The following is a 24,548-nucleotide window of genomic DNA, read 5'->3' on the forward strand; positions in this document are numbered from 1 at the left end:
AAAAGGATGTGTGTATCTGCTTTGGATTTTACTGTTTTATGAACGTTTTTTCAACAGTGCACTTTCATCTGGGGCCTAGTGTGCCACATCATTCATCTTCGTGATGCCTGTGTTCAGCACTTGTCCTCGAACACAGGCAGTTCAAAGAAGTGATGTCACTTAGCACGTGTCCCATATTTCTGTTACAGATAGAAATTTTTAAAAGTTATATATCAGCCTAAGCCTCCCAGGATATATCTCTATTTCAGGACACCATTAAATATGCATATTGGAAGCATTTTCTTAAATAACAGAATCTGGCTTTGGAATCAGTTGTTATTTGTCAGGGGTGTGAAAATAGCCAAATTTGTTATGGTAATCTGAGCATTGTATTTCTATGAAATATTAGTCCTAGTTTTTGGAGGCAGATACCAAGAGTTGATTTCAGTGGGTTTAAAGTACCCCCCTTTAGAGTGATGAACACTAGAACATAAAGTCCACTGCCCATCATTACATCTGTGGTTGTATCAGGGTTGTGGAATCTTCACTTCCACCCTACTACTTCCTGTGTCTTTCTGTCTCTCCTGAATGCCCTCTGAGGCTCTATGATTACTTTCTGTCAACTAGTTGCTAATGCAGCCTCCTGACCCAAGGTCAATTTTATTTAATTAATGCAAATGCAAACTTGGGGTTCACAGTATGACTGAATATCCCCCAACACAACATGCTTTTTCAAGGTGCTGTATACTTCTTGAGAAACGAGGAAGTTGTTATTGCACAAAGGCCTCTGGACCTCTGCCTCTCCCTTGCCTCTTTGCCTTACCCACTGTGTTTCTGTCACTTTTCAGTACTTGGCCTCTGATCAAAATGTAGTTGTGTTTGGGTCTATGAGTTGTCCCAAAAAGGCCACCATTCACATATGCAATCAACAAGAGCGTTTATTTCGTGAGAGTAAAAATTCCAGCATGCAGGGGTTAGCCATATGACAAGATGGCGATGACCATGAGGGGAACATGCAAGCTCCTTTTAAGCCCAGCTGGGGGAATTCCAGCTGTGGTTATGTGTACTTTGAAGTGATTGGGTATAGACCCTTACTGGTACAGGAATCATTTTATGATTGGTTCACAACTGCCTGTTAACTCCAGCTGGAGGGGATGCAATGCCCTCTTCTCATCTCAGTGGACACCCATGTAAATGTGGTATATACACATACAGATACACATGCAAAATCAAAATAAAAACTACATCTTAAAGCATAAACTGACTATGACTCCAGCCCTCTAGAAGTATCCTGTAGGGTTGTGTCATTCCAGACTTTTCATAAGACTGAAACAACAGCAACAATCCAAGAATTGCTGAGTTAGGGATTCATGGGCTCCAATAAGCACAAGCGAATCTTGCCCACCCAGCCTTTTGTTTGAAGGAGGCTTACCAGTGAGTTATGCTGAAATAGTTTCAGAGAACTATTAGTGATGTATCATGTAGCAGCAGAGGATATCTTAGTATCTGACATGTTAAACAAACAAAAAACAACGATAGAACTTAAGAAAAATTAGGCTGAACAGTGGTGGTGCATGTCTTTAATCCCAAGTGAGGCAGAGGCAGGCATATCTCTAAGTTCAAGGCCAACCTGGTCTATAGAGTGAGTTCTTGGGCAGCCAGGGCTACACAGAGAAATGCTGTCTCACAAAACAAAATCAACAAACAACAAAAGGAATAATAATAATAACTTAAGAAAAATTGTGTTTGCCTCCATGACATCATTGTCATTGCCTGAAAAGGAAGGTAAAAATTAGCAGAGAACCAAAAAGTAGAAATAACCAATTACATTTAACTTTATTTTTAAAAGTTTTTCAGCTTTTAAAAGATAAGGTCTTACTATATATAGATAGAGGGTGCCTTGAGCTTCCAGTGACCCTTCTTCCTCAGCTTCTTGCATGGTATGATTATAGGTATGTATCATTGCACCTTTTCATTAAATTTTTTATACATACCTGTAATATAGGGTGCTCCCTTGTAGATATTTAATCCTTCTGTTGGTCCCAAATCATTATACATTTTAAAAAGAAATTGGAGCTCAGAAAGTTGGTGGCCATTAAGTATTAAGACAATCCTGTATTCATACATTGTGGTAGAAAATCTAGATCCTTTCCATCATTGTGTAAGATTCTGTAATCACATACATCAGTGTATTGAATATGGATACATATGAGTAGTTGAGCATACCAACTCTAGTGCATGCCTTGTTTCTGAAAGAACATAATCCATAAAAATCACAAGTGGTGAGGCCATGCCCTATTGGCTCACTGGTGAGGTCCAGAGCTGTGGCCACTTCGTTGGGTCAATTTGAAGTTAGAAACCTGTAAATTATTGTAGGACTTTGTCTCCTCAGAGGTTCATCTGCTAGAGGCTTGTTCTTTGTCATGGTGATGCTAAGGTGGCAGAAGTTTTAGGAGGTGGGCCTAACATGACGTAGTTAAGTCAGTGCTCCTTTGGGTGGGTTAGTGAGTTATCTGGTGAGTAAGTTGTTACCTAGTGAGTGAGGCTAGCCCATGCTCTTGTCCTCTTCTGCTCACTGTTGTTTGCCATTTACTGCCATGTGTCACAGTCAAGGGAGCCCTCACCAGGGGCCAAACAGTCAAGGTTGCCTCATCTTGGACTTCCAGCTTCCAAGATTATGATGGAATATCATTTCCCCTTTATTCTTTCTCCACTCCCTCTCCTTTATTCCTTTTCTCCCAGGGCGATCTTGAGCTCATAGGCTCCATCTGCCTTAGCCACCTGGGGCTGGGTCTACAGGTGCACACATTTGGACTTGGCTAAGCTCTATACTTTTGGCAAGTGTTCAGCTTTGGGTATTTTATTAGGGTGATCAAAAACTGATTATAGAAGACCCATTCTAAAGCCAACAGTTGTTAGAGATGAGGGTCTGAGCCCCAGAGCACCCCAACCCTTGTCTGATAACAAGGCAAGGCTGCAGCCAGGGTCCAGCGCTCTGCTGATTGTGTGATATTTTGAGGCAGTCATGTTGGCAAACCTGTTTTGTATAAGCCACTTTGATACAGTGTTTTATGCCAAGGACTTTGTGTATGAGTATGTGTGGCCTGGAAAAAAATACCATTAGGTTCTTCTGTTAGCTTTGCTTTGATTCAAATAACCAATTACCCAGTTATTGAGATTTTGTTCTATAGTCAACAATGAGAATTATAATCTTATGGGATGAGAGTTAGGAGACCCATTAGGATCAAGGAGGGCAGGGGTTTGATGGGGTTTGGAGTGTCTTTCAGTTCTTTCCTTCTCAATCAACAGCTTTTTTGACTAGAACTTTCCCCTGTATCTACTTTGCAACATTCCACTCAGAAAGTCCCTTGGTCCGATCATTGGGATATCAAAACTTAAGCTATCTGCATCACCTGAGGGCTGTTTATATCTGCTCATATTTTCTTTCCCATGATACTGAAGGACTTAACTTATGCAGATGTTTGTAACTGGGTATAATATTTGAGTCTGGCCTGCCACTTTAGGGTATTTCTGCCTTGTAATTTAAATTGTTGTCCTTGTCTGTGGGAGAAATTCTAGAAGATCATCCTCATTTAGAATGCTCTTGAATGTTGCATGTTTTCACAGAGTCCTTGTTTTTGGAGGAATGTAAGACATGGGGTAATCAGAAGAAAAGAGGAAGCTAGTGAAAGGCTCAGTGGGTAAAGGCACCTGCTGCCAAGCCTAATGACCTGAATTCAGTCCCCTGAAACCACACAATGGAAAGCGAGAACCCACAAGCTGTCCTCTGACCTCCACATGTATACTTTGGTATGTGTGTGCCCACACATATACATAGGAAATAAATAAATGCTAAAAAAGAAAACAAGCAATAATATAAATAAAAAGAAGTAATGTTAGACCACAGTATATACTATGGAGTTGAAGTCAGTATACAGCAGGCTCAGTACACAGTAGGTCCACCCTGCTTCTCTGCCCAAGGAATTTGTTTATTTACGATATATAAAAGTTTTCATATATAGCACCATAGGTATGTTGAGGATACCATCATGGCAGGCATTTCATTTTAGTGATTTCATCTGTATATATGTGATTTCCCATTTAGAAGTTTTGTTCCATTCCTAGACTATCTGTGGGAAGATGGAGCTGAGCTCTGTTTAACTGAGCCAAAGAGTGTTGGGTGTGTCCAGTGTCAGAGGTCCATCTTCAAAGATTGTTGGAAAATGTCTCGGGGCCAGCTTTGGAAGAAAGGGGCATTGCTTTTTTCTTTCCTTTCCTTTCCTTTCCTTTCCTTTCCTTTCCTTTCCTTTCCTTTCCTTTCCTTTCCTTTCCTTTCCTTTCCTTCCCCTTTCCCCTTTCCCCTTTCCCCTTCCCTTCCCTTCCCCTTCCCTTCCCATTCCTTCCCCTTCCCTTCCTCTTCCTTTCCCTTTCCTTCCCCTTCCTTTCTCTTTCCTTCCCCTTCCCTTCCCCTTTCTTTCCCCTTCCCTTCCCCTTCCCTTCCCTTCCCTTTCCTTCCCTTCCCCTTCCCTTTCCTTCCCCTTTCCTTTCCTTCTCCTTCCCTTCCCTTCACCTTTCCTTCCCATTCCCTTACCTTTCCTTCCCCTTCCCTCCCCTTTCCTTCCCCTTCCCTTTCCTTCCCCTTCCCTTCCCTTTCCTTCCCCTTCCCTTCCCTTCCCTTTCCTTCCCCTTCCCTTTCCCTTCCCTTCCCCTCCCCTTCCCTTCCCTTTCCTTCCCCTTCCCTTTCCCTTCCCTTCCCCTCCCCTTCCCTTCCCTTTCCTTTCCCTTCCCCTTTTCTTTCCTTCCCCTTCCCTTCCCCCTTCCCCTCCCTTCCCCTTCCCTTCCCCTTCCCTTCCCTTTCCTTCCCCTTCCCTTCCCTCCTCTTCCCCTTCCCTTCCCTTTCCTTCTCCTTTCTTTCCCCTTCCCTTCCCTTTCCTTCCCCTTCCCTCTCCTTTCCTTCCTCTTCCCTTCCCTTCCCTCCCCTTCCCTTCCCCTTCCCTTCCCTTTCCTTCCCCTTCCCTTCCCTTCCCTCCTCTTCCCCTTCCCTTCCCTTTCCTTCTCCTTTCTTTCCCCTTCCCCTTCCCTTCCCTTTCCTTCCCCTTCCCTTCCCTTTCTTTCCCCTTCCTTCCCCTTCCCTTCCCTTTCTTTCCCCTTCCTTCCCCTTCCCTTCCCTTTCTTTCCCCTTCCCTTCCCTTTCCTTCCCCTTTCTTTCCCCTTCCCTTCCCTTTCTTCCCCTTTCTTTCCCCTTCCCTTCCCCTTCCCTTCCCTTCCCCTTCCCTTCCCTTTCCTTCCCCTTCCCTTCCTTTTCCTTCCCCTTTCCTTCCCCTTCCCTTCCCTTTTCTTCCCTTTCCCTTCCCTTCCCCTTCCCTTCCCCTTCCCCTTTCCTTTCCTTCCCCTTCCCCTTTCCTTTCCTTCCCCTTCCCCCTTCCCTTTCCTTCCCTTCCCTTCCCTTTCCTTCCCCTTTCCTTTCTTTTTCCTTCCCTTTCCTTCCCCTTCCCTTCCCTTCCCTTCCCCTTCCCTTCCCTTCCCCTTCCACTTTCCTTCCCCTTCCCCTTTCCTTTCCTTTCCTTTCCTTTCCTTTCCTTTCCTTTCCTTTCCTTTCCTTTCCTTCCCTTTCCTTCCCTTCCCGTCCCTTCCCTTCCTTTCCCTTCCCTTCCCTTGCCTTTCCTTTCCCTTCCCTCTTTCCTTCCTTCCTTCCTTCCTTCCTTCCTTCCTTCCTTCCTTCCTTTCTTTTTTTTTTTTTTTTTTCCTTCCTTTCTTTTTTCTTGTCATCCAAGTAAACTCCACATGTTCTTCCAGTTAAAACCTCCCATCCAAGGTCGAGATGAATCAGTCTATAAATGAAAAATTATGTGTGAGAGAAATAAGTGACCAACTCTTCCCCATTTAGTGCAGGGGAGTGATGTCCCCCTCCTTTCAGGGCTGCAGCCTAAGCAACGAGCTACTTTGCTACATCCTCTGAGAGGATTATTTTCTCTGATCCAGTTCTTGGTAAATACTCAGACCCTAAAGGAAATTCAGATTATCCTGGATTAGTCACTTATACTCAGAGCGGCTAGTGACTAATAAGTGTTCCTTGCTGGTTGAAAAATATCTGAGATTCAGAAAGAGAAGCCTTCTGGGGATCACAGGCAAACATCTCCCGGAGGAAGTAAAGGTCACAAATGACAGAGTTTTAAAACCACAGATATTGTCATGCTGTTTCAAAAATATCTCCATATGGAGTTCTGTGACAGTTACTTAAAAAGGGAAAATCAAAGCCGTGGAGTGGGAAAGAGGAGGGCCTCCAAGCGCGGTTAAACAAGAGCAAACGCTAACCTTCAGCTTTTGCATGAGTCACGATCCAAGAGGACGTTTAAAAGCCGATTAACTGTGACACGTGAAGTTGAAAGTAAGAGCTGATGTTATTAGGTCTGGCCCTGAGCCAAGGCTGACACCAAGAAAAGTCAAAAGAAGGAAGAGAAGCCCGTGGATCAATCCAGTTTCCACAGAAATCCTGTTTTATTAGTATTCAGCTCGATGCCTGCTGGAGTGGCGGAGTGTTCAAGTGACATTTATGGACAGGGGAAATAGGGAATAAATAAATCCTGTGTGGAGGGTAGTTACCTCCTCCTCACAGGACTCACCACCATAGTCCCCCTTCTCTGTAGCCCTCCTTTGCCCTGCTTCAAAGGGCAGAGTCAATCTGGAGAGGGAGTTCATGGGATGTGTCCTGGGGGGGGATCTCTCCTCTCTCTCTCTCTCTCTCTCTCTCTCTCTCTCTCTCTCTCTCTCTCTCTCTCTCTCTCTCTCTCTCTCTCTCTCTCTCTGTGTGTGTGTGTGTGTGTGTAGCAGAGGCCAGTGATCAGTGTCTTCCTCAATTACTGTCCAACTTAGTGTTTGAGAGAGGGTTTCTCACTGAACCTGCCATTTGGGTAAAGCTGGCCTGCCTGCCTGCCTGTCCACCGACAACAGTGTTAGAGATGTTTGCAGCTAGTTTTTTTGTGTGGCTGGAGATCTGAACTCAGGTTCTTGTGCTTGCTCATAAAGCACTTTACCCACTGAGCCATGTCCCCTGCCTCACATCGTGTCACAATCATTCGATGTCTTTACTGCATGCTTTCTATCATTGAGGACATGGCTTCCTTTCCCATCATGATCTGAGTACTCTGAAGGCCTCTTCTAGACCCTCTTCTCCAGGACAGCAGCCCGCAGCCACATGTGGCCACTGTGCCTGAGATGTAGCTGGCATGAATTGAGATGAACTGTAATTAGACTTTTGCATGTGAGTTGTTGAAGATTGATTGTGGAAAAACAACAATGTAAAATGGCTTGAATTTTACAGTAACGACATGTTGGAATAATATTTCACTCATATTGAATAAATATATGCAAACATTCATCTTTAATGTTTTTGTAATGAATCATTTTACAAACTTTAAGTTATGTGTGTGTCTTACACGTTTGCGCTGACTCAGCTTTGGTATGGAAGCTACAGAACAATGAGTTAGTTTACCTGCATTTGAACTGTTCAGGCACATATGAAAAGCAACACTTTCAAGCAGGTTATAAAATGACCAGTGTTAGCAAGCTAGCTAGAGTGTGACCGCCATTTTGTGCTTGTCCTGGCGGTCATTTCTGCCAGGTGGTTTGCAGATGTTTGTCTCTGTATTCTCCCTTAGGTGCCCTGAGGCTGAGACAAGGCACAGTATCTCCAGTTGCTAGTCAATGCCACATTCTTCTCTACTGTGAGGCCCCCTCACTCCAGCATTGCCTTTCTTTTTTTTTTTTTTTTTCATTCTCCATGTCATTCTTTAAGGTGACCATAGTCATTGGCCACCCTCAGGAATCAGTGTCCTTCCCAGCCAGTTGTATGACTTTGAAAGTGAATTGTGTTTGGAGAATATATTGACTTTGCTCCACCTGTATGATGTGTGGGCAGCTGTTTAAAATTTCCAAGTCCTTTTAGCCACACAGAACTCCCCCAGTCTCTGTCAGCTCATGTCAACACCTGTGACCTGATGGGAACACATAGGCCATGCCCCTGGAAAGTAAGCCTGTGAGTCGGCAGTGGCTTCCCTGGGAGCTGGTCACGGCCTTGCCTACCACAGCCTCCTCTCCACTGGGATGGGGCCCTGAGGAAATGTTGTTCCCTCCCTTAGGTTCAGCTTAATTCTCGTCCTTGAACTTGTTTAAAGCTGCTACGAGCTCTCAGTAGCTTGTCTCTCTAGCCCTAGCTTAAAGGCAGGGTGTGATTCGCAAAGGCGAACACATTGGCAGAATGGTTTCTTTTACAGATGTGAATGGACAGTTGAGTTTCTCATTCAGGATATCCTCGCAGGCGTTTGGACCAGGGTGATAGAACAATGAAGTTTCTCCCAGTCTTCCAGTTGGTGTGAGAACATTGGTACTGTTGTTCTCAGTCTGCCTCATTCCACCTATCTTTTAGCAGGAAGCATTTAATTTTGAATACCCCTGTGTAAATTATAGTCTACAGCAGTGATTCTCAGCCTGTGGGCTGTGACCCTTTTGGGGGGGTGTCAAAGGACCATTTCACGGGGGTCGTCTAAGACCATCAGAAAACACAGATATTTACATTACGATCTATAATAGTAGTGAAATTACAGTTAGGAAGTAGCAATGAAATAATTTTATGGTTGAGGATCACCACCAACATTCAGAACTATATTAAAGGGTCGCAACATTAGGAAGGTGGAGAACCACTTCTCTCAAGGTAAGATTCTAGGACCTGTCTGGAGCACAGCAAGCAGTGTGGTTGGATCAGGCCTAGTTTGACAAATGTCAGAGGAGCCAGGGAATGGGCTGGAGGGACAGAGAGTGTAGAGACCCTGGAATGTGCTGCTCAGCAGTTGCAGCTCTTTACATGAGGAACACAGATATAAACATTCAGGTGGTCTGGGGATAACACAATAACTGTTTGGAAATGTCCTTCAGCCTTCACAGTAGCCAGATAGAGGGTGAATTTAATGAGAGAGGAACTGGAAGGCAGAGACAAACAAACCAGGTAGTTGTTATAGCACATGGCATGAGACAGGGGGCCCTAGAGCAAGGCAGAGGTACAGGGAGAGAGGAGAAAATTGCATCTGAGGGGAGTTCAATGGGCAGATTGACAAGGCTTAGATCTGGGGCAGGCTTCTAGAAAATCTTTTGATTGTCTGACTCTGGGCAAGACAAGAGTGAGATTTAGGGGGTCACTGAGAGAGGAAGCAGGTTCTAAGGGAAAGATGCTCCGCTTTGGGGGTCTTTGGAGGTAGAGGGTCAAGGCTGGCAAGGCAGGAGGGTAGGACCATAGGAGCATGGGAATGTCTCCTGAGACAAGTGTACACCCAGATTGCTTCATTTTCCCCTCACAACAGGCTTGTGTCACAGGAAATATTTTCCCTGAAACTTCACATATGAGAGGGAATCAAGTCAGAGTGTTCCATATTAACCCAGTCCGTGGAAGGTGGAGGTTGGATTTGAACTCAGAAAATCTTACCCCAGTCTGCTTATGTAACAACCTAGCCCACACTATTCCTAAAGGAGGTAGTTACTCTTGATAATTTCAATTATGGTGCTTCAAAAAAAAAAAAAAAAAGAAAAAGAAAAAAAAGATTTTTATATTTGTAACCATTACCACCAAGGTCAGCACATGCTGTACTTTGACCCATTTAAGCTATATACGTACACTATTCTTAAGAACGATGGAAACCCGTTTTCCATGACTTACAGTCTTGATCAGGAAGGATGCTTCGTCTATTTCCTGTGGCTGTATGTCTTTGCTTGGCCCCTGGAGATGGTGTTCGGAGCCTTTTTCTAATGGCACCCTGCAGGCAAAAGCCACAAAAAAGCAACAGCCAGTGTTCAAGGAAATCTCTGAAACATGTGGCTGGAAGTGACGCTGAGCGGCAGTGTATCCTAATGGGGTAATTTACTGTGTGAAATTGGAATTGCAAAGAAAATTAATATAATGAGTTCTTTTGATTTCCTAGGAGACTGAAGGTGAAATATATTGCTAATCTCAACTCACCATCTGGCTGGGTTTAGAACTGGGCCTCACTGTCAAGAATCTAGAGTTAAGGGCTTCTGTGTGATATACTGGTTCCCCCGGTTGCCTTTGGGTCACAGCTGACCTCTCCTCCTGCTTTTGTCTGACTCCAGACCAACACCCTGAAGCCCCTATTCCCAGTTACCTATTTGGACCCTGTGTTTGTCTCTACTCCATAGGGCATTTGCTCTGAGCCTGCGGGAGCCTTGATGCCGCACCTGGGTCTCCAGCCACAGCTGCTCACTTGGGGTGTTGGGCTGTCTGTCATGCTATACACGACAATGCCCTCCCGAACCACTAAGCCAGTTTTAGTACTCATGGCTCAAGCCTCTGGTTGCCCCATGCACAGCCCACCCCTCTGTAAAAATCACTGCTCCAGGAATTCTTATGGAACCAAGCTATTGGATCAGAGAATAGGCGAAGAGGGAAAATTTAGAAAAATCAGGAAGGTACATTCATAAATAGTATTTTTTTTCTGATATGCATGTTGGACCCCATAGTTTCCTTCAGCTATTCTCTGCAACCGTGGCTTCCTTAACTCAAGACCATCCAAGGAGCTTTAGCAATTCTCCTGTCTACACAGATGGCTTGCTTCAGTTGCAGGCTCCAATAGTGATATTAATGTGCCGGATAAGCCAAGAGTGGGATCGTGTCAGGAGTCTCTTGAAGAGAATAGTTAAAAAAACGGGAAGTTTGTCCGTTATTCAGTATTGCATTTAGCTTTATGTAATGGCTTTTAAACAGACAAATGGAGTGGTAAAACAGCTCTAACCAAAGAAAAGTCATCGTCAACCGAAAAAGTGACAGGAGCCTCCTACGCTCTTTGGTGGCTCTAGGGTTGAGGATCTGGGTGAACTAATATTAATTTTCACTGGAGTTCCTTCTTCAGTTATGTTTTTATTTCCCCTGCTTGTGCCAGGCTAGCCCTTTACACATTCCAACCCCTGTGATCTAGGATCTTCTCAGTGATTTTTGCAAGGCAAGTATTACTTGTTCACTTACTCGGGCAACGACTAGTTACGTCCAGTGACTCTATGAGAACCAAACAGAGGGGAAGTGGCTTGGGTCTCCTGCCCTGAAGATATGTCCTACTGTTGGAGAGCCGACTGACTATCACTGGAATCCTTGCTGCATCCTCACAGGCCCTTCAAGCATGTCTAAGTTCATGTAAACAGTTTAAAGAATGTTCCTCATTCCTTCCCCCATGCACAAGCACCGCTCTTTACCATTCTTCCTATAGCAGAGCCTGCACATAATTGAACATACATTTGGCAAGGATGTGACTGCTAGCTTTGTAGCAGAGTGTTATAACGACTTACTGATGGGAAAATGGCAAAATCATTAGATTATTTACATATGCTGGAGTGTCACACAGCATTAAAATGAACAAAGTACATCTGTGCATGATGGCATGGCTGTGATTGATTGTTAGTGACAAAGCATGACTCTGAATGTTTTAGAAAACTCTTAGAAAGATTTTAAAAAACAGCTTTATAATAAATCTCATTGTTTTTGAGACGGGGCCACATTTCATAATGTATACTTCCCTAGAATTTGCTATGTGTCACAGGTTGGTCTTAAAGTTGTAATAATCCTCCTGCCTCAGCTTCCTAAGTGTTAGGATCACAGATGTGAACCATCATGCCAGGCTAGGAGCCAGGAACTCATTTATTAGAAGAAGAAGAAATAAAAGGAAAAAGAAAAAGAGGATGCAAGAATTACAGCAGATTCTTAGCTGTGGTCCCCTCTGGATAGAGCTCAGAGAGGTGGAGGGTGATGGCTTTCATATATTAATATTTTAACTTGAAAAGAATCTTGAATTCTTTTGAAAAAAATTGAAAGCTGATTTTAAAAACTTTAAATAAAGTGATAAGTGCCAGGGCAGAATTATAGCCATGGTCTAAGAGAGGGTACATGAGTCCCAGGCATGGGGTGGGAGTGTATAAGAGAGAAGGTCCCTTGGAGGAACCAGCAGCCTTGCAGAGCTCTGGCCATACCCCATCAAAGCTATGGGACTTTGAAGTAGGCTTTCCAGGAGGTGCATCTCAAGGGATGCTCCTGCATCACCCAGTCTCCTCTTCCCTCCTGAGCTGTCACAGTGTTCAGCCACAGCTCCCAAGGACATCTCACATCCTAAGGTCTCCTTGTGGCTACCTTGGAGTACCCTTGAACTATTGAGGAAATTCCTGTGTGACTTCTGGCTACTGGCTGCTCCCCATGACTTCCTATCCCCTCTGTTCACTCCCTGAATTCTCCTTCCCCAATGCAATTAGCCCTGTTTTCTCCTTTCCCAAACATTCTCAATGATCCTATGGCTACTGGGATGCAATCTTCAATTTAAAGTGGGAATGAGAAGCCTTGCTCACTTCTCTCGCCTTCCTCACACAGTAGGTCTAATTTATCTTACCCCAGTTATAACCTTGACTTCTTTACAGATACATTTTCTTACCCACGAGGCTAGAGGATGTGGGTACAGAAAGGAAGTCCAGGATGTGGAGTCAGTATAGCTTATTGTTACAACATTCTTGCTATTTCATCCTCCTTTCTGGGAATCGATGTCCATAATTTATCATCTTGAAATAACCATTTAAAAATCAACATATTGCATGAAAAATAAGCTTCTCAGTGTTTTTCAGTATGTTTTCTTTCATAAATACTCTTGCCGGTCTGCTTCAGAGGGGCGGGCCAGAGAATCCACACAGGGGATTGGAGGATCTGGCATTGGTTTGTGTACTTGCCCACTTTCAATCTGTAAACACTGTCTTTATAGAATAGACGTTGTTCTAAAAGCACCATATGGACCAAACAGCCTTTATTTGGTTTGGCTGAACTTAATATTAGAACTATGTGAAATAGGATAAGCATAAAAGTGAGGGGTCTCACAGCCACTCATTGTAAGACCACCTCACACTCTTTCCATCCCCTGTAGCATGAATTTGTATCTGTGTTGTCATTTAGATTGAATAGTAAACAATCTTCATTGAATCCTAGGAGTTGCTTCAGCTTAGTTTTCTATGTGTGCTTAAAGGTAGGCAGACTGAGGTAATAGACTATCGTCTGGCTCCCTCTGGTGGCGAATGGATGTTATGTGACAAATCAAGCTGTACGTTTTTGTTTTGTTTTGTTTTGTTTTTAGTTCCAGCTTCCCCTCTGCAGTGAGGGGGTAGGCATATGGATGTAAAAATACTGTAGTCGTTCTGAGTGTTGGCAGATAAAAGTCAAAGGGTGAATTATTTTGTAAATCTATAATAATTATACAAATATCTTCGAAGAACAAAATTAATTGCCATTAAAATGCATATGAAAGTAGCAGTAATAATGTATTATTGCTGTGTTGTTTTTCTTGCTAAACAGGGACTGAGACCACAGCATAAAACACAGCAAGAGGCAGAGCATTCTCTGGGATTCTGTAGCATTGGCACATCCCAGTAGGGTGTGTCTAAACTCAACACTAGTTTAACCAAGGGTCTGAATACTACTACTCAGATTACTCCAGAAGCTTTTCCAAAACTAGACTTTTCACTTAGAAACACATGGTTTTGGCATCTTCAGATTTCTGTTCTTTCTCTTTCCTAGTGTCTCAGTAGGAGACTAGGGTTAGATGTAGAATTTGGGGGTCAATACCTTCGCTCCCCTGGTCTCCAGGTCTCTTGCTTCATTTTCTTCTGTTCCTTTGCTCTTTTGTTAAAAATGTTGAAGCAGTTTTTGGTTTATTTGTAAGTTAATAAAGCTATACACATGTCATGTATAACATGCTGTTTTGAGCTATGTGTGCACTGGGAGAGTGCTTTCATAGAACTGATTGATATATGTGTCCTCTCTACTTTCATTTTTTTAGTGCTGATGAGCCACATCTATTCTTTCCACAGTTTTCAAGAATCCAGGACAACAGGACATTGCTATTTATAGTCAATATATAATTACAATCCCCTGTGTAGCTAATTTTACTTTCTGTAATAAAACTTCACAAGCATTTGGTGAGCATTCTCATTTTTTCCCAATAACTCTGTGCAGCAGTTAATTAGCTGTTTTTAATCTATGTTTTGTAGAGGCTAGCAAAGGTGAGTTTATCTGAAAACCAGCGAACAGGGCTCCAAGTAGGCTCACTAGTGAGCCAGGTGTTTTGAGACCCCACCCGTGGGGCTGGTACCCTCTAGAACTTTCTCTGAGGGAAATCATTGCTTACGTTTCTGCCTTGGAGCTGAGGCGTTTTAGATGAGCACTAGACTATCTCAGTCCAGGCAGACACCTGTCCTCTCATTTCCCCTCTTACTCTAAATGAATTGCACAGCGGAACCTCTTTGTTGTGCTCAATTATGAGAGTTTGAGCACTTGTGTTTGTCATATAAATGGAGTCAATGAGGAAAATGCATTCTCAATCCTGGTTTCCTAGTGACGTCTCTGACAAAGGTGATGTTGTGTACAAATGACTGAAAGAAAGATTTGTATAATCACTAGGTACGGTTGCCAAAAACTGTTAGCCGAGTATCCTTGGGCTTAGGTGCTGAAGATCTTCATAAGGAGCTTTTGAAATGCATAATCAAAAGTAATTTAGAACAAAAAAATTCTTGAACACACTCAGAATAAAGCAATTTGTTCTAAGTTGGCAATTATAAAGAATGGGTACCTTTTAACCATTTTGCATGTACTGTGTTATTTCATAGTCTACAATAGTCTACGGATCACTAGCTAGTATCTGAGGCGTTATCTAGAGGAAGAAGCCAACAATAGTGAATGTAGCTGGTTGCTTAGAGTTACTGTAATGATTGGGAAACCTGGGTTTGAACTTGTGTCATCAGGATCCAGAGCCGACATTCTCAACGACTTTGCTGCTTAGCAATGCCTGCTGTGGTGTGGAAACACCCGGTATCTGGGTGTTCCAAAAGGCACCAGAAACTGTGAAGACTGAGTGCTTCAAATTTGGCTTGTATAGTCAAGGAAATGAAATTTATGTTTTTTTTTTTTAAATTTTGACTTAAATAGCTTCACATATCTAGTGGGTACTATGTTGGGGAACACTGATTTATGTGATATTTAAGGTTTTTTTTTTTAATTGGAAGGAAGACTGTCACTCACTTCTTAGTAATCTGATTTAAGTCATAAATTAGAAGGATCGCAGCTATAACCCAGGTGTTTAAGCTTCCCAATCATGACACTTTCCATTTACACTCTTTGAGTCTATAAATTTATCTTTCTCTAACCATTGTTAATATTGAATGGGAAAACAGCTGCTTTTGAGAAAACCGTTAAGCCTTGTTAAATACATGTTCAATGAACATTTTCCTCTTTTTTTTTTTTTTGTTCAGGTTATAGAAACATTATCTCGGCTGTCCCGCACACCAATAGCGTTGGCCACAGGAATCAGGTAAGTTCATGCCTCTGTGGTCCTGTTTTCCGTGTAGTTCATCACAATGGTTTATTTTTTTTTTTGATTTCTTGAATGGCTATTGTTTGCGAAAGTCTTGATATATTAAATGACACACACACACACACACACACACACACACACACATTTGAGATTTACTGAGAAATTAAGAACTTACTCATAAAATTGAATGAGGTACAATGACTGAACATTCTTCTCAGTTCCCTGGTGACTGGCACTGGTTATGGCTCCTTTAAAAATTTTTCTTCAGCATTTATATATGTATAATTCATTAAGACAAATGCAAATGTTTTAGTACATAAATATTTAAAAATATAATGTTATTTGGTTCCTGTAGAAGAGACCATAAAAATAACTCACAACTTTTATGGGTTTAAGGAACAGTCAGACAAGCATTAAATGGTAGATGCAAAAGGATGTGTGTGGAAGGTTGGGTAATACATGAAAAGTTCGGAAGTAGATTGTTTATTTGTACCATCTCCATGTAATAGAGTATAATGCAGTTGGTAAGCATGGAAGTAGAGATGTGTTAGTTGTTCAAGCTGTTTCTCTTTTAGAGACTACACACTACTTAAGTTGGAGCTGTCAGTAAAGAATAAAAGAAACAGGGAATGAAGAAGATATAGCCAGGCTACATGGAAATAGAATTTTCATTTTGTACCTTATTTCTTCAAGGCTTTGTGTTCTAGTCTCCACCCATGATAGGGCTTTGTAAGCCTCTATCTATGACCTTTGGTTTCATTTTTCTGTGCCCAGGTTATATCAGGTCTGAGAGAGGGGACCCAAATGTGTCTCACAGGACTATTTAACACTCAGTTCCTGGATGCCATCATAGTGGTCTCCAGGAGGACGTCCTGAAGACCTTTGCTCAGATATGGGCCCTGATTTGATCAGTTTTCTGTAGGAATAGATTATCAGCTGGTTCGTTCTTCATTCCTTCTAGCTTGCTCTTCAGTAATGAGTAGCTGTTCATGTCAATATAAATTTTGTGTCATTGTATGTATGGAGTAGATTTCAAAACAAGCATAGCCTGCTTTGTGTGTACTTTTGATTCTGAAAGGACACCTATCAGAAGTCTTTTTTCCCTTTGAAAATTTCTTGTCTATATTTATAGCAGTGGACTATAATTTTCTATAGTGAACCTATGTAGATATGAAAGTTTGAGAAAATGTACCTGCATTAAAAAAGAAAAACCCTGAAAGATTGGTTACAGGTGTTCATTTATTTGAAAAAAAAAGTAGGTCCCTTTGCTCTCTTAAGTATTGAATTAATTCATGATATATCTAAAGTCTAAATCGTTTTAAAAAATAAAAATATAACCCCAAAGTCTGATTTTCAATTAAAGTCTTTAGCCGTTATTTAAAATTTATTATTTTAATGGTTCCTTTCTTATAAACATGAAACATACTTACTGGCAAAGAGAAGAGCGTTTGTCATTACAATATAATTGCTATGGTGATCTTGTTAGGCATACTTTCAAAGCATTATTTTGGTCATAAGATGAAATGTTATGATCCAAACAAAGATGTCAAATGATAGGAGTGGGGAAAATTAAAGTGTGGTGTTTTTAACAGGGGACAAAAACAACTCGTCGGTCTCTTTGAAGTCTACTTAGTTAATGTCTCCAAAAATGAAAATAGAAAAAAAAAAATGCAACTTAAACCGTGATGTCTGAATAGGAAAGTCTGCCAGGGTCCAGATCATATGTGTGATGTCTTTGCCTTCTAATACTCATCACCCTTCCTAGCGAGCTGAGCCATGAAAGATGCTTTGCGGTCAGAATCTTTGTTGGGTCAGATCTTACAGCTGGAGTGAGGGTGCTGAAGGCATGGGCATGGGCAAGGCTGCTTGCCTCCTGAACTGGGCACTGTGTCATAGGGTGGCCCTGCAGGTATGTGGCAGGAGGGAGATCAGGTAATCACATTAGCATGTCCCCAGCTGCACGAGTCTGCAGAGACTGGCTGTAATGCTGGAGATGATTTAGGGTAGCAGGTGTTGCTGTCTCCCCAGGGGAACCCCAGGCACAGCTGCTGGGCAAGCACTTTTGGAGAAACCCTAGAAATCGTTCAGTATGATGGCTTGTTTGAGTGGCAGCAAATTTTACTATTTAATTGGAGGTAAATGCTCATCTTGATGGCTCACTCTCCCATGTTTTTCCTTCCTTCCCAGGCCTTTCCCTACAGAAGAAAGTGTAAATGATGAAGACATCTACAAAGGCCTTCCTGACTTAATAGAGTATGTTGAATATTTTCAGTAAAATTAAGCCACTGCCCGCCCAAATTTGTGCTTAGCGTAGATGTGAACTGTAATAAGCTCTCTGCAGGGTAAAAGTGATGTGATGATTAAGGCATAATAAATATTTTCTTTAAAATGATGATAGGAAGTTTCACAGGAAATATGCTCCAACTGGCTGTTAGTTCTTTTCCTGTGTTCCTGTGAAGAGAAACCTAACTGTAGAGAAGTAAAAACTGGACATTTCTCAAAGGCATAATAGAGAGGTAGATAAAACTGGAATTATGCAATTAGGGAATAATAAAAAGGAAATAAACTTTACTACTGGAGTTGTAGGGCCAAGAGTGTGTGCTTTGTTGCCAGCCCAAGGAAGGACGGATGCAGGCTGGAGCTATTCAGGGATGTATCGGTAGATGGTGCTTATGCCGAGCAGAGGAGCAGAGGATTCTGTGGGCTTTATTATTTAATAGTCAAGAAAGGCAGAAGGTCTTGCAGCTGATTATCTTCTGCTGATTGAGTGACTTGTGCAGATTAAGAATAAATATAAAGCATGATCCTCTCTCCTCAAAGACCTTATGGCACAGCTCAGGCATGTTTGCAAAGAATTCTAAGAGATGGATTATGCTCCAGGGGCAATTCTTGGAATCTGTGGGAATCCATTCTTTCATCTGTCCAACACTGAACGTGCCTTTCCACTGGCTGTTTTATCTGCTCGTATTGCTGGCCCCTCACCATTTGTCTTTCTCAGGCATCCCTTTACCTCCTCTGGTGACCAGTCAAAAATAGCCACCACACCCTTTCCTTACTCTGTGGTTTTAGAGTGTTTATTTCTGGCTACGGCAATGTGGCTCGCTTCGCTTGCTGTCTGTGTCTGCCCTCCAAGGCAGCGACAGCAGGAACTCTGGGCATGTCTGTATTCTTAGAACTTTAAACTGTGCTGGGCTGGAGGGATGGCTCAGTGGTTAAAGCACCTATACAAGCAAAAACGATCTGAGTTTGGATTCCCAGAACCCTTTTTGAAACATTGGGTAGGCACGACAGCTTGCCTGTAATTCTAGCCCCAGGAAGCAGAGGCAGAGGGCTTCCTCTAGAGCAAGCTGGCTAATGAGACTCGACCTATGGGTGAGCTCTGAATTTGATTGAGAGGACCTGTCTCAGTGAATAAGCTAGAAGAGCCATCAAGGAAGATTCCAGATACCAACTTCAGGCCTATACACTTATACTCAGCTGCACACATATGCACACATACCTACACCTCTACACATACAAACATGCACAGGCACACGCAACTATACCATATACACATATATACATGAAAAATGAGAGAAAAAGAGATGAAGCTGTGTTTGGTGTATTCACATAAATGAGCCGAAGGAACGCTAAACACCTACTGTGTGCCAGGCATTATGCGTTAGGGTTGAGCTATCTAATCATTCAGTAGTAAGGGCGTGTTGTCTGCTCATTTGTGCACTAGCATATTCTGTGCATTATCTCGTGTAATGGCTGTGTAAGTTCCCACTGTTATAATTTAGTGGAAAACCAAATTTGTACATCAAACTAACTTTTGTGAGATGACCTCGCTCATGGTAGTCCTCGAACCCAGATGTTTTAGACCCTGGAGCTAGAGGTTCCTCATTACTGTCCTGGAAGAGATGTGTGGTGACGACTTGGTGCTCTGGGAGCTCTCAGTAGAAGAGCAGGTGAGAAGAGTCCTACTGGTGGCTATAACAACGGGCAGAAGGTAGCTTTTTCTGGACTACGTGGCATTTGGAGTGACCTTGAAGTCATATATTTTAAACGCCCTTTGAAGATAGCTTCTTACTGCTTCTAAACTTCCAAGAACTCACTGCCATTAAGTAAAGTAGATGATGATTATCTCATTAATTGGCAACAATGTTTTATAAAGTGACTGTAAGGTTACTGGTCTTGTAATAGGATCTCAGGAAGAACGTATTATGTCCAGTGCTGTGATGATGTTCTTTTTCAAAGCCCCACATGGGCTGAATACTACTGATGGCAACTAATACCTATCATCTGCCACCTGTCCTGCTTAGTAATATTGTTAGGTAAGATATAGTTTGGAGGGGATGTTAGGTGTCAGGTAGGAGGAGACTTTAAGTTCAAACTGTCAGGGGATGGATTCCACAGTCCGTTTTGCTTCTGGCCAGACTTCTCCCACCAGGACCAGACCCTTCCTCAGCTGATTATCTCAGTTAGTCCCATCCTGATCTCAGCAGACTTCTCTGCCCTTTGATGGGTTACACAAAATGCCCAGACACTGGACAGCCAGGGACTGCATAAAGAGACCCCCATCTCACCCACTCCTAAGACATAATGAGACTAAGTGCTCCAACTAACCCAATTGCCCCACTGTTTTCCAGCCAAACTCCATCAAATACCCTGCAGTGGAAATCACAGAGCTCCCAACATAGAGTTCAAGCCAAAGTGAAAGGCATCTTTCATTCTTTCTCCTCTCTCCCTAATTCCAAATGTCACAGTCCTGAGTTTGTCCCCTTCCTCATCAACCTTTAGCCTAGTTGCAGCTCTCAGCCTCACAGCATTGGGCCTCTTGGCTTCTGCCCCCCCCCCCCCGCCTGCTTTCTTCTCCCCACCTTCCCTCCTCTGCAAAGCCCCTGCTGCTTTCTAGATATCCCAGTTAAGGTTGGGTTCACTGAGTATGAGTATGAGTATGTCCCTTTATAGTTTTGTTTCAGCTCTTCCCTCCAGTGGTCCAGCACACTGCTGTGAGGGATTGCCGAGCTCAGCATCCCAGGCTGTCTGGACTCCCACCTTCATGGTATTGCCCTTTTCAGGAGCATAGTCTCTCTCTTCACTTGACGTGGGTGTGTGCCAGCCTTGTTGGTATTGAAGTTCCACTAGGGTAGGTCTTGTGACTGCAGCTGTGCCCTCCTAGAAAACAGCATTTTTACAGCAGGTATCTATTGAATAAGCTGACATACTCATAATCTAGCTCAGCCATAGGACCTCTTGGAAGCCTTCCTCGATTTTTCTCTTCCCTGCTTCTTTAGTTTGTGTTAATTTCTCTTGTTACATATATAGAACTATATCTTTATAGGATGTTCTCCTTAAAAGTCAGTTTATGTGTGCTTGTGTATTGTGTATGATATATGTGCATGATTTGTATATGCATTCATGTGTGAGTGGGGTGCATGGGTGCCCATGTGTGTGTTTTGAGGTCAGGTGGCAACCTTGCCTCCTACATTATTTGAGATTACATACATAGGCTGGCTAGCTGGCCCACACACTTCCAGGGATTCTCTTCTATCTTACTGTAGAACCCTGGGATTACAGATGTGCTAACATGCTAAGCTTTATGAAGGTTCCGGGAGTTCAAACTCAGGTCGTCACACTTACATGATAAACACTTTACACACTGGTCCAGATCCTCAATGGGAGAGCTTTTGATCTAGATGTTCCGAGTCTTTGGAGCGTGGAATTCAGTCAGTTCTTCAAAAATATCTGCTGGATGGATGAGCAGATGGGTAGGTGGGTGGACAAGTATTTCTGAAGTGATTTTTTTCTCAGAGCATAGTTCTCTCAGGCTTCAGTTCCCTCCTTTAATATACCTTCCTTTTCTCTGGGTTTTGACAGTTCACTTCTGTCAAATGCCTCCAAACAATCTTTCATGACAAACATAAACAGCCTGTGATTGTACCAGCTTTGAAAAACGTTCCAAGTTGCAGAGTGACACAGTTATAGTGTTCTTACTTTTGTTCATGTCAATTTATAACATTCAGCCTGTACAGGCTGAAGAGGGGTGTTCAGGGCTGGTCATATTAAAGGGTTGAGTTTCATTCTCAGAGAGATTAATGTTTCATTCCAACATCTCTATATTGGTCAAGGCCATGCTTTAGGGTTATGTTAGTAGAAGGCATTTATAGAAGTTTTAAACTAGGAAGGAAAACTGGAGAGGGTAGTAGTTATAAAATGGAGGGCATGCCATACTTGACCATGTTCATAGTTTCACGGTAGGGGCTTGGGAACAGTGCCCTGGTCAGCCACTGGTAAAGTCATGAGGGCTGGAAAGTATAAATATTTCTAAGAAACTGATATGTGGTATTTAATGGCTTTAAAGTAGATTTTAAATATTTTAAAGATCTTTGCCTATCTCCCCTTTAAAAATAAAATACAAATAGTTAACACAGATAAAGGCAGTTTGCTTGTAGAAAGATGTCTATATATCTTCTAAGTGAGCTTCTAGAAGCATGGTTTGCAAAGAAATGGATTAGGTAATAATAACGTTACAGCAACTGTTGCTGTTATCAAACAGATTTTCACTATGTCACCTATTCCTTAACTCTCCTGTCCTTCCCACACTGTGCCCTTTAATAATATAATGAAGCCGAGGCCATGGAACACTGGGATGCAGAGGCAGTGTGACGAGACTGTTAAATAGTGTAAAACAAGCATGTTTTTAGGTCATGACTCTGCTGTAGACTGGATGGGTTGCCTTTGACAAGTCTGGTGACTTCCAGGTCTCTCAGATTCATCATTTTTCATAGATCAAATACTAAGCCATACCCCTGTGACAACCAGTGCCCAGAGAATTAGAGCCACGGCTAGCTGCAAGATGATCATTAATATGGTTCTATGAAAGTAAATAGCCAGTTAGGTATTAATTAGCACTGTCCCCACTGCTGGATTCTTCTGTCTGTCCTTGAGATAATTGGGAGGGACAGAGTTATAATGAGAACGTCTTGATTCTTTCCACTAATTCCATTTTCCCTCTTCTCTGAATGTTCTGCTAAAATCAGTGGGAAAATTTCAGTCTATTTTGGACTAAAACCTATAGGGCATGTCTCAGTGTTACATCCACTGTACTAGAACACAGCCTTTATACCTGCATTCCTTGTTTCAGCGAAACCCGTGTGGAGGATGAAGAAGACCTCTATGACTGTGTGTATGGCGAGGACGACGGCGGAGAAGTCTATGAGGACTTGATGAAGGCGGAGGAAGCTCAGCAACCTGTAGGGCTTTCACTTGTTTTTAAAGGAACTCTGAATAGTTTTTTTTTTTTTTTTTAAGGAAGGCTATTAGAAGATTAATTAATGTACTTTTAACTTTTGTTGAAATACTTAACCAAAACTCCTTGTTTGCTTATACCTTATGTAACTAGAACTTATTTGGAAATGGAAGCTGCTGGTTTTGTTTGTTTGTTTGTTAAGTTCAAAATGACTGTGGGACTTTTCTTAGTGAGGAAATTGAGTCTTAGAGGCTAGTGCCACGTCAATTGGCTGAACAGCGGCAGAGTGGCAATAAGATACAATTTCAGCGAACATGAGATTGTAACTGTGAAAGTACATCTTTTCCAAAACAGATACATTCTTTTCCTTTTAAATTTAACATAAGTTACGTCAGTAGCTGTTCCTTTTTGCTCATTAGCTCTTGTCAGAAGTGACTCTCCCCTATTGTTTCCTTTTCTTTTTTTCATTCTTCTCTAATACATTACATCCCAACTGCAGTTTCCCTCTGCTCTTCCCACCCCCTTCCCCAGCTTTTCCCTCTCCCCTAGATCCATTCTTCCTCTGTTTCCCTTCAGAGAAGAACAGTCCACCCAAGGATATCAAGCGAACGCCGCATAACAAGTTACAATTAGACTAGGCACAAACCCTTATATCAAGGCTGGGCAAGGCAATAAGTTGTTGTTGTTGTTTTTAAATGTCTTCAGATACTAGCATAATCAGTGTGTCCTCTCAAAGCTTCCGCCCGTGCATATATCTAGAATATCCAGAAAGAACTGCTTTGAACCGTCTTCTTATCCATAATTTGAAAATTTAAATCGTCAGCCACTTAGACATTTATTAGCATATTCTTTTATCCTAAAGACTTCTTCATCGGCTGGGTGGTGACTTAGCTTCTTCAGGGGTTTCATGAGTTGGCTCTGCTCTCTGTGCTCTGGCTTTTAATCAAGGGCCGAGGGAGGTTGTTGGGTTCCACACTGGGGAGCAGGGGCACAGAAGTAGGTTGGAAATATAATCACTGTGTGTTTAACTTGATGCATGAGAGGTGGGCTCCCCTGGCAGCATTTTCCAGAGGGTTTCAGGTGCATCTCTTCTGCAACTAGTGCTTCCAGGCACTCTGATCTTCAGGGTCTCCTCCACCCTCAGGACAGTCCTCCCCCACTACACAGCTCTGGGTGGTTGCCATGGGCTACAATTAACAACAATAATAATTTAGACTCCCTGGCAAGGTGAAATGTGCTTTACATGGCTTCTGTCACTTGGCACTTTTTGGGTTTAGTGCTGTCCTTCTGTTTTACAGAAGCGAAAACCAAGTCACAGAGAAACCCAGTAACTTGTTTATAGTTATAAAGATAACAAAATCAGTGTCTGAACTGAATTCTGTTTTGTCTGTAAGTCTCTGACCTTGATGTTATACTGAACTTTAACACTAAATGAAAGAACCATATATTATGATAATGTGTAAAAACAATGTTTGAAGGATTTTACTTATCGTGTGTGTGTGTGTGTGTGTGTGTGTGTGTGTGTGTGTGTGTGTGTATGTATGTATGTGTGTGTGTGTGTTGCTGATGACTGATACCTTGGCCTGATATATGATAGGCACCTGCCCTACTAATGAGCTGTATCCCCAGCTCTCACATTCCTTTTAAGTATTTAAAAAATACTTTTAATATGTTATAGTCATTTCTGTAGTACATGTGTAATCTGCTGTCTATGAAGGAAATGCTTAGACTGTGTTACCAGATTCATTAACATTTGAATAAAGGAGGTGCCTTTATTTAAGTAGAATATCTATTTCAGAAGCTTATTTTAGTCACTTAAAACCTTTTCACTTATAGTGTTGAAAAAATAGCTCCAACAAAATATATCACAAATGCAGCTAAGTATGTCTTTTTTAGGATGGAAAGTGATTTTGATCTTTTCCTAGATAAGCTGATATGAGAGA

General features: G+C 42.3%; 1 protein-coding gene across 2 annotated transcripts in view; it reads left to right on the forward strand.

Moving 5' to 3' along the window:
* The window catches only part of Vav3 (vav guanine nucleotide exchange factor 3), a 341,908-nt gene that overhangs the window by 134,212 nt on the left and 183,148 nt on the right, over window positions 1-24,548 (forward strand). For both annotated transcript variants that reach the window (XM_059266122.1, XM_059266121.1), the window contains exons 3-5: window positions 15,310-15,368; window positions 17,559-17,624; window positions 22,501-22,609. In XM_059266122.1, coding sequence (XP_059122105.1) covers window positions 15,310-15,368; window positions 17,559-17,624; window positions 22,501-22,609 — 234 coding nt within the window. The remainder of the gene's footprint in view (window positions 1-15,309; window positions 15,369-17,558; window positions 17,625-22,500; window positions 22,610-24,548) is intronic.

Source organism: Peromyscus eremicus, chromosome 6 (genome assembly GCF_949786415.1).
Source record: "Peromyscus eremicus chromosome 6, PerEre_H2_v1, whole genome shotgun sequence".
Taxonomy (NCBI): domain Eukaryota; kingdom Metazoa; phylum Chordata; class Mammalia; order Rodentia; family Cricetidae; genus Peromyscus; species Peromyscus eremicus.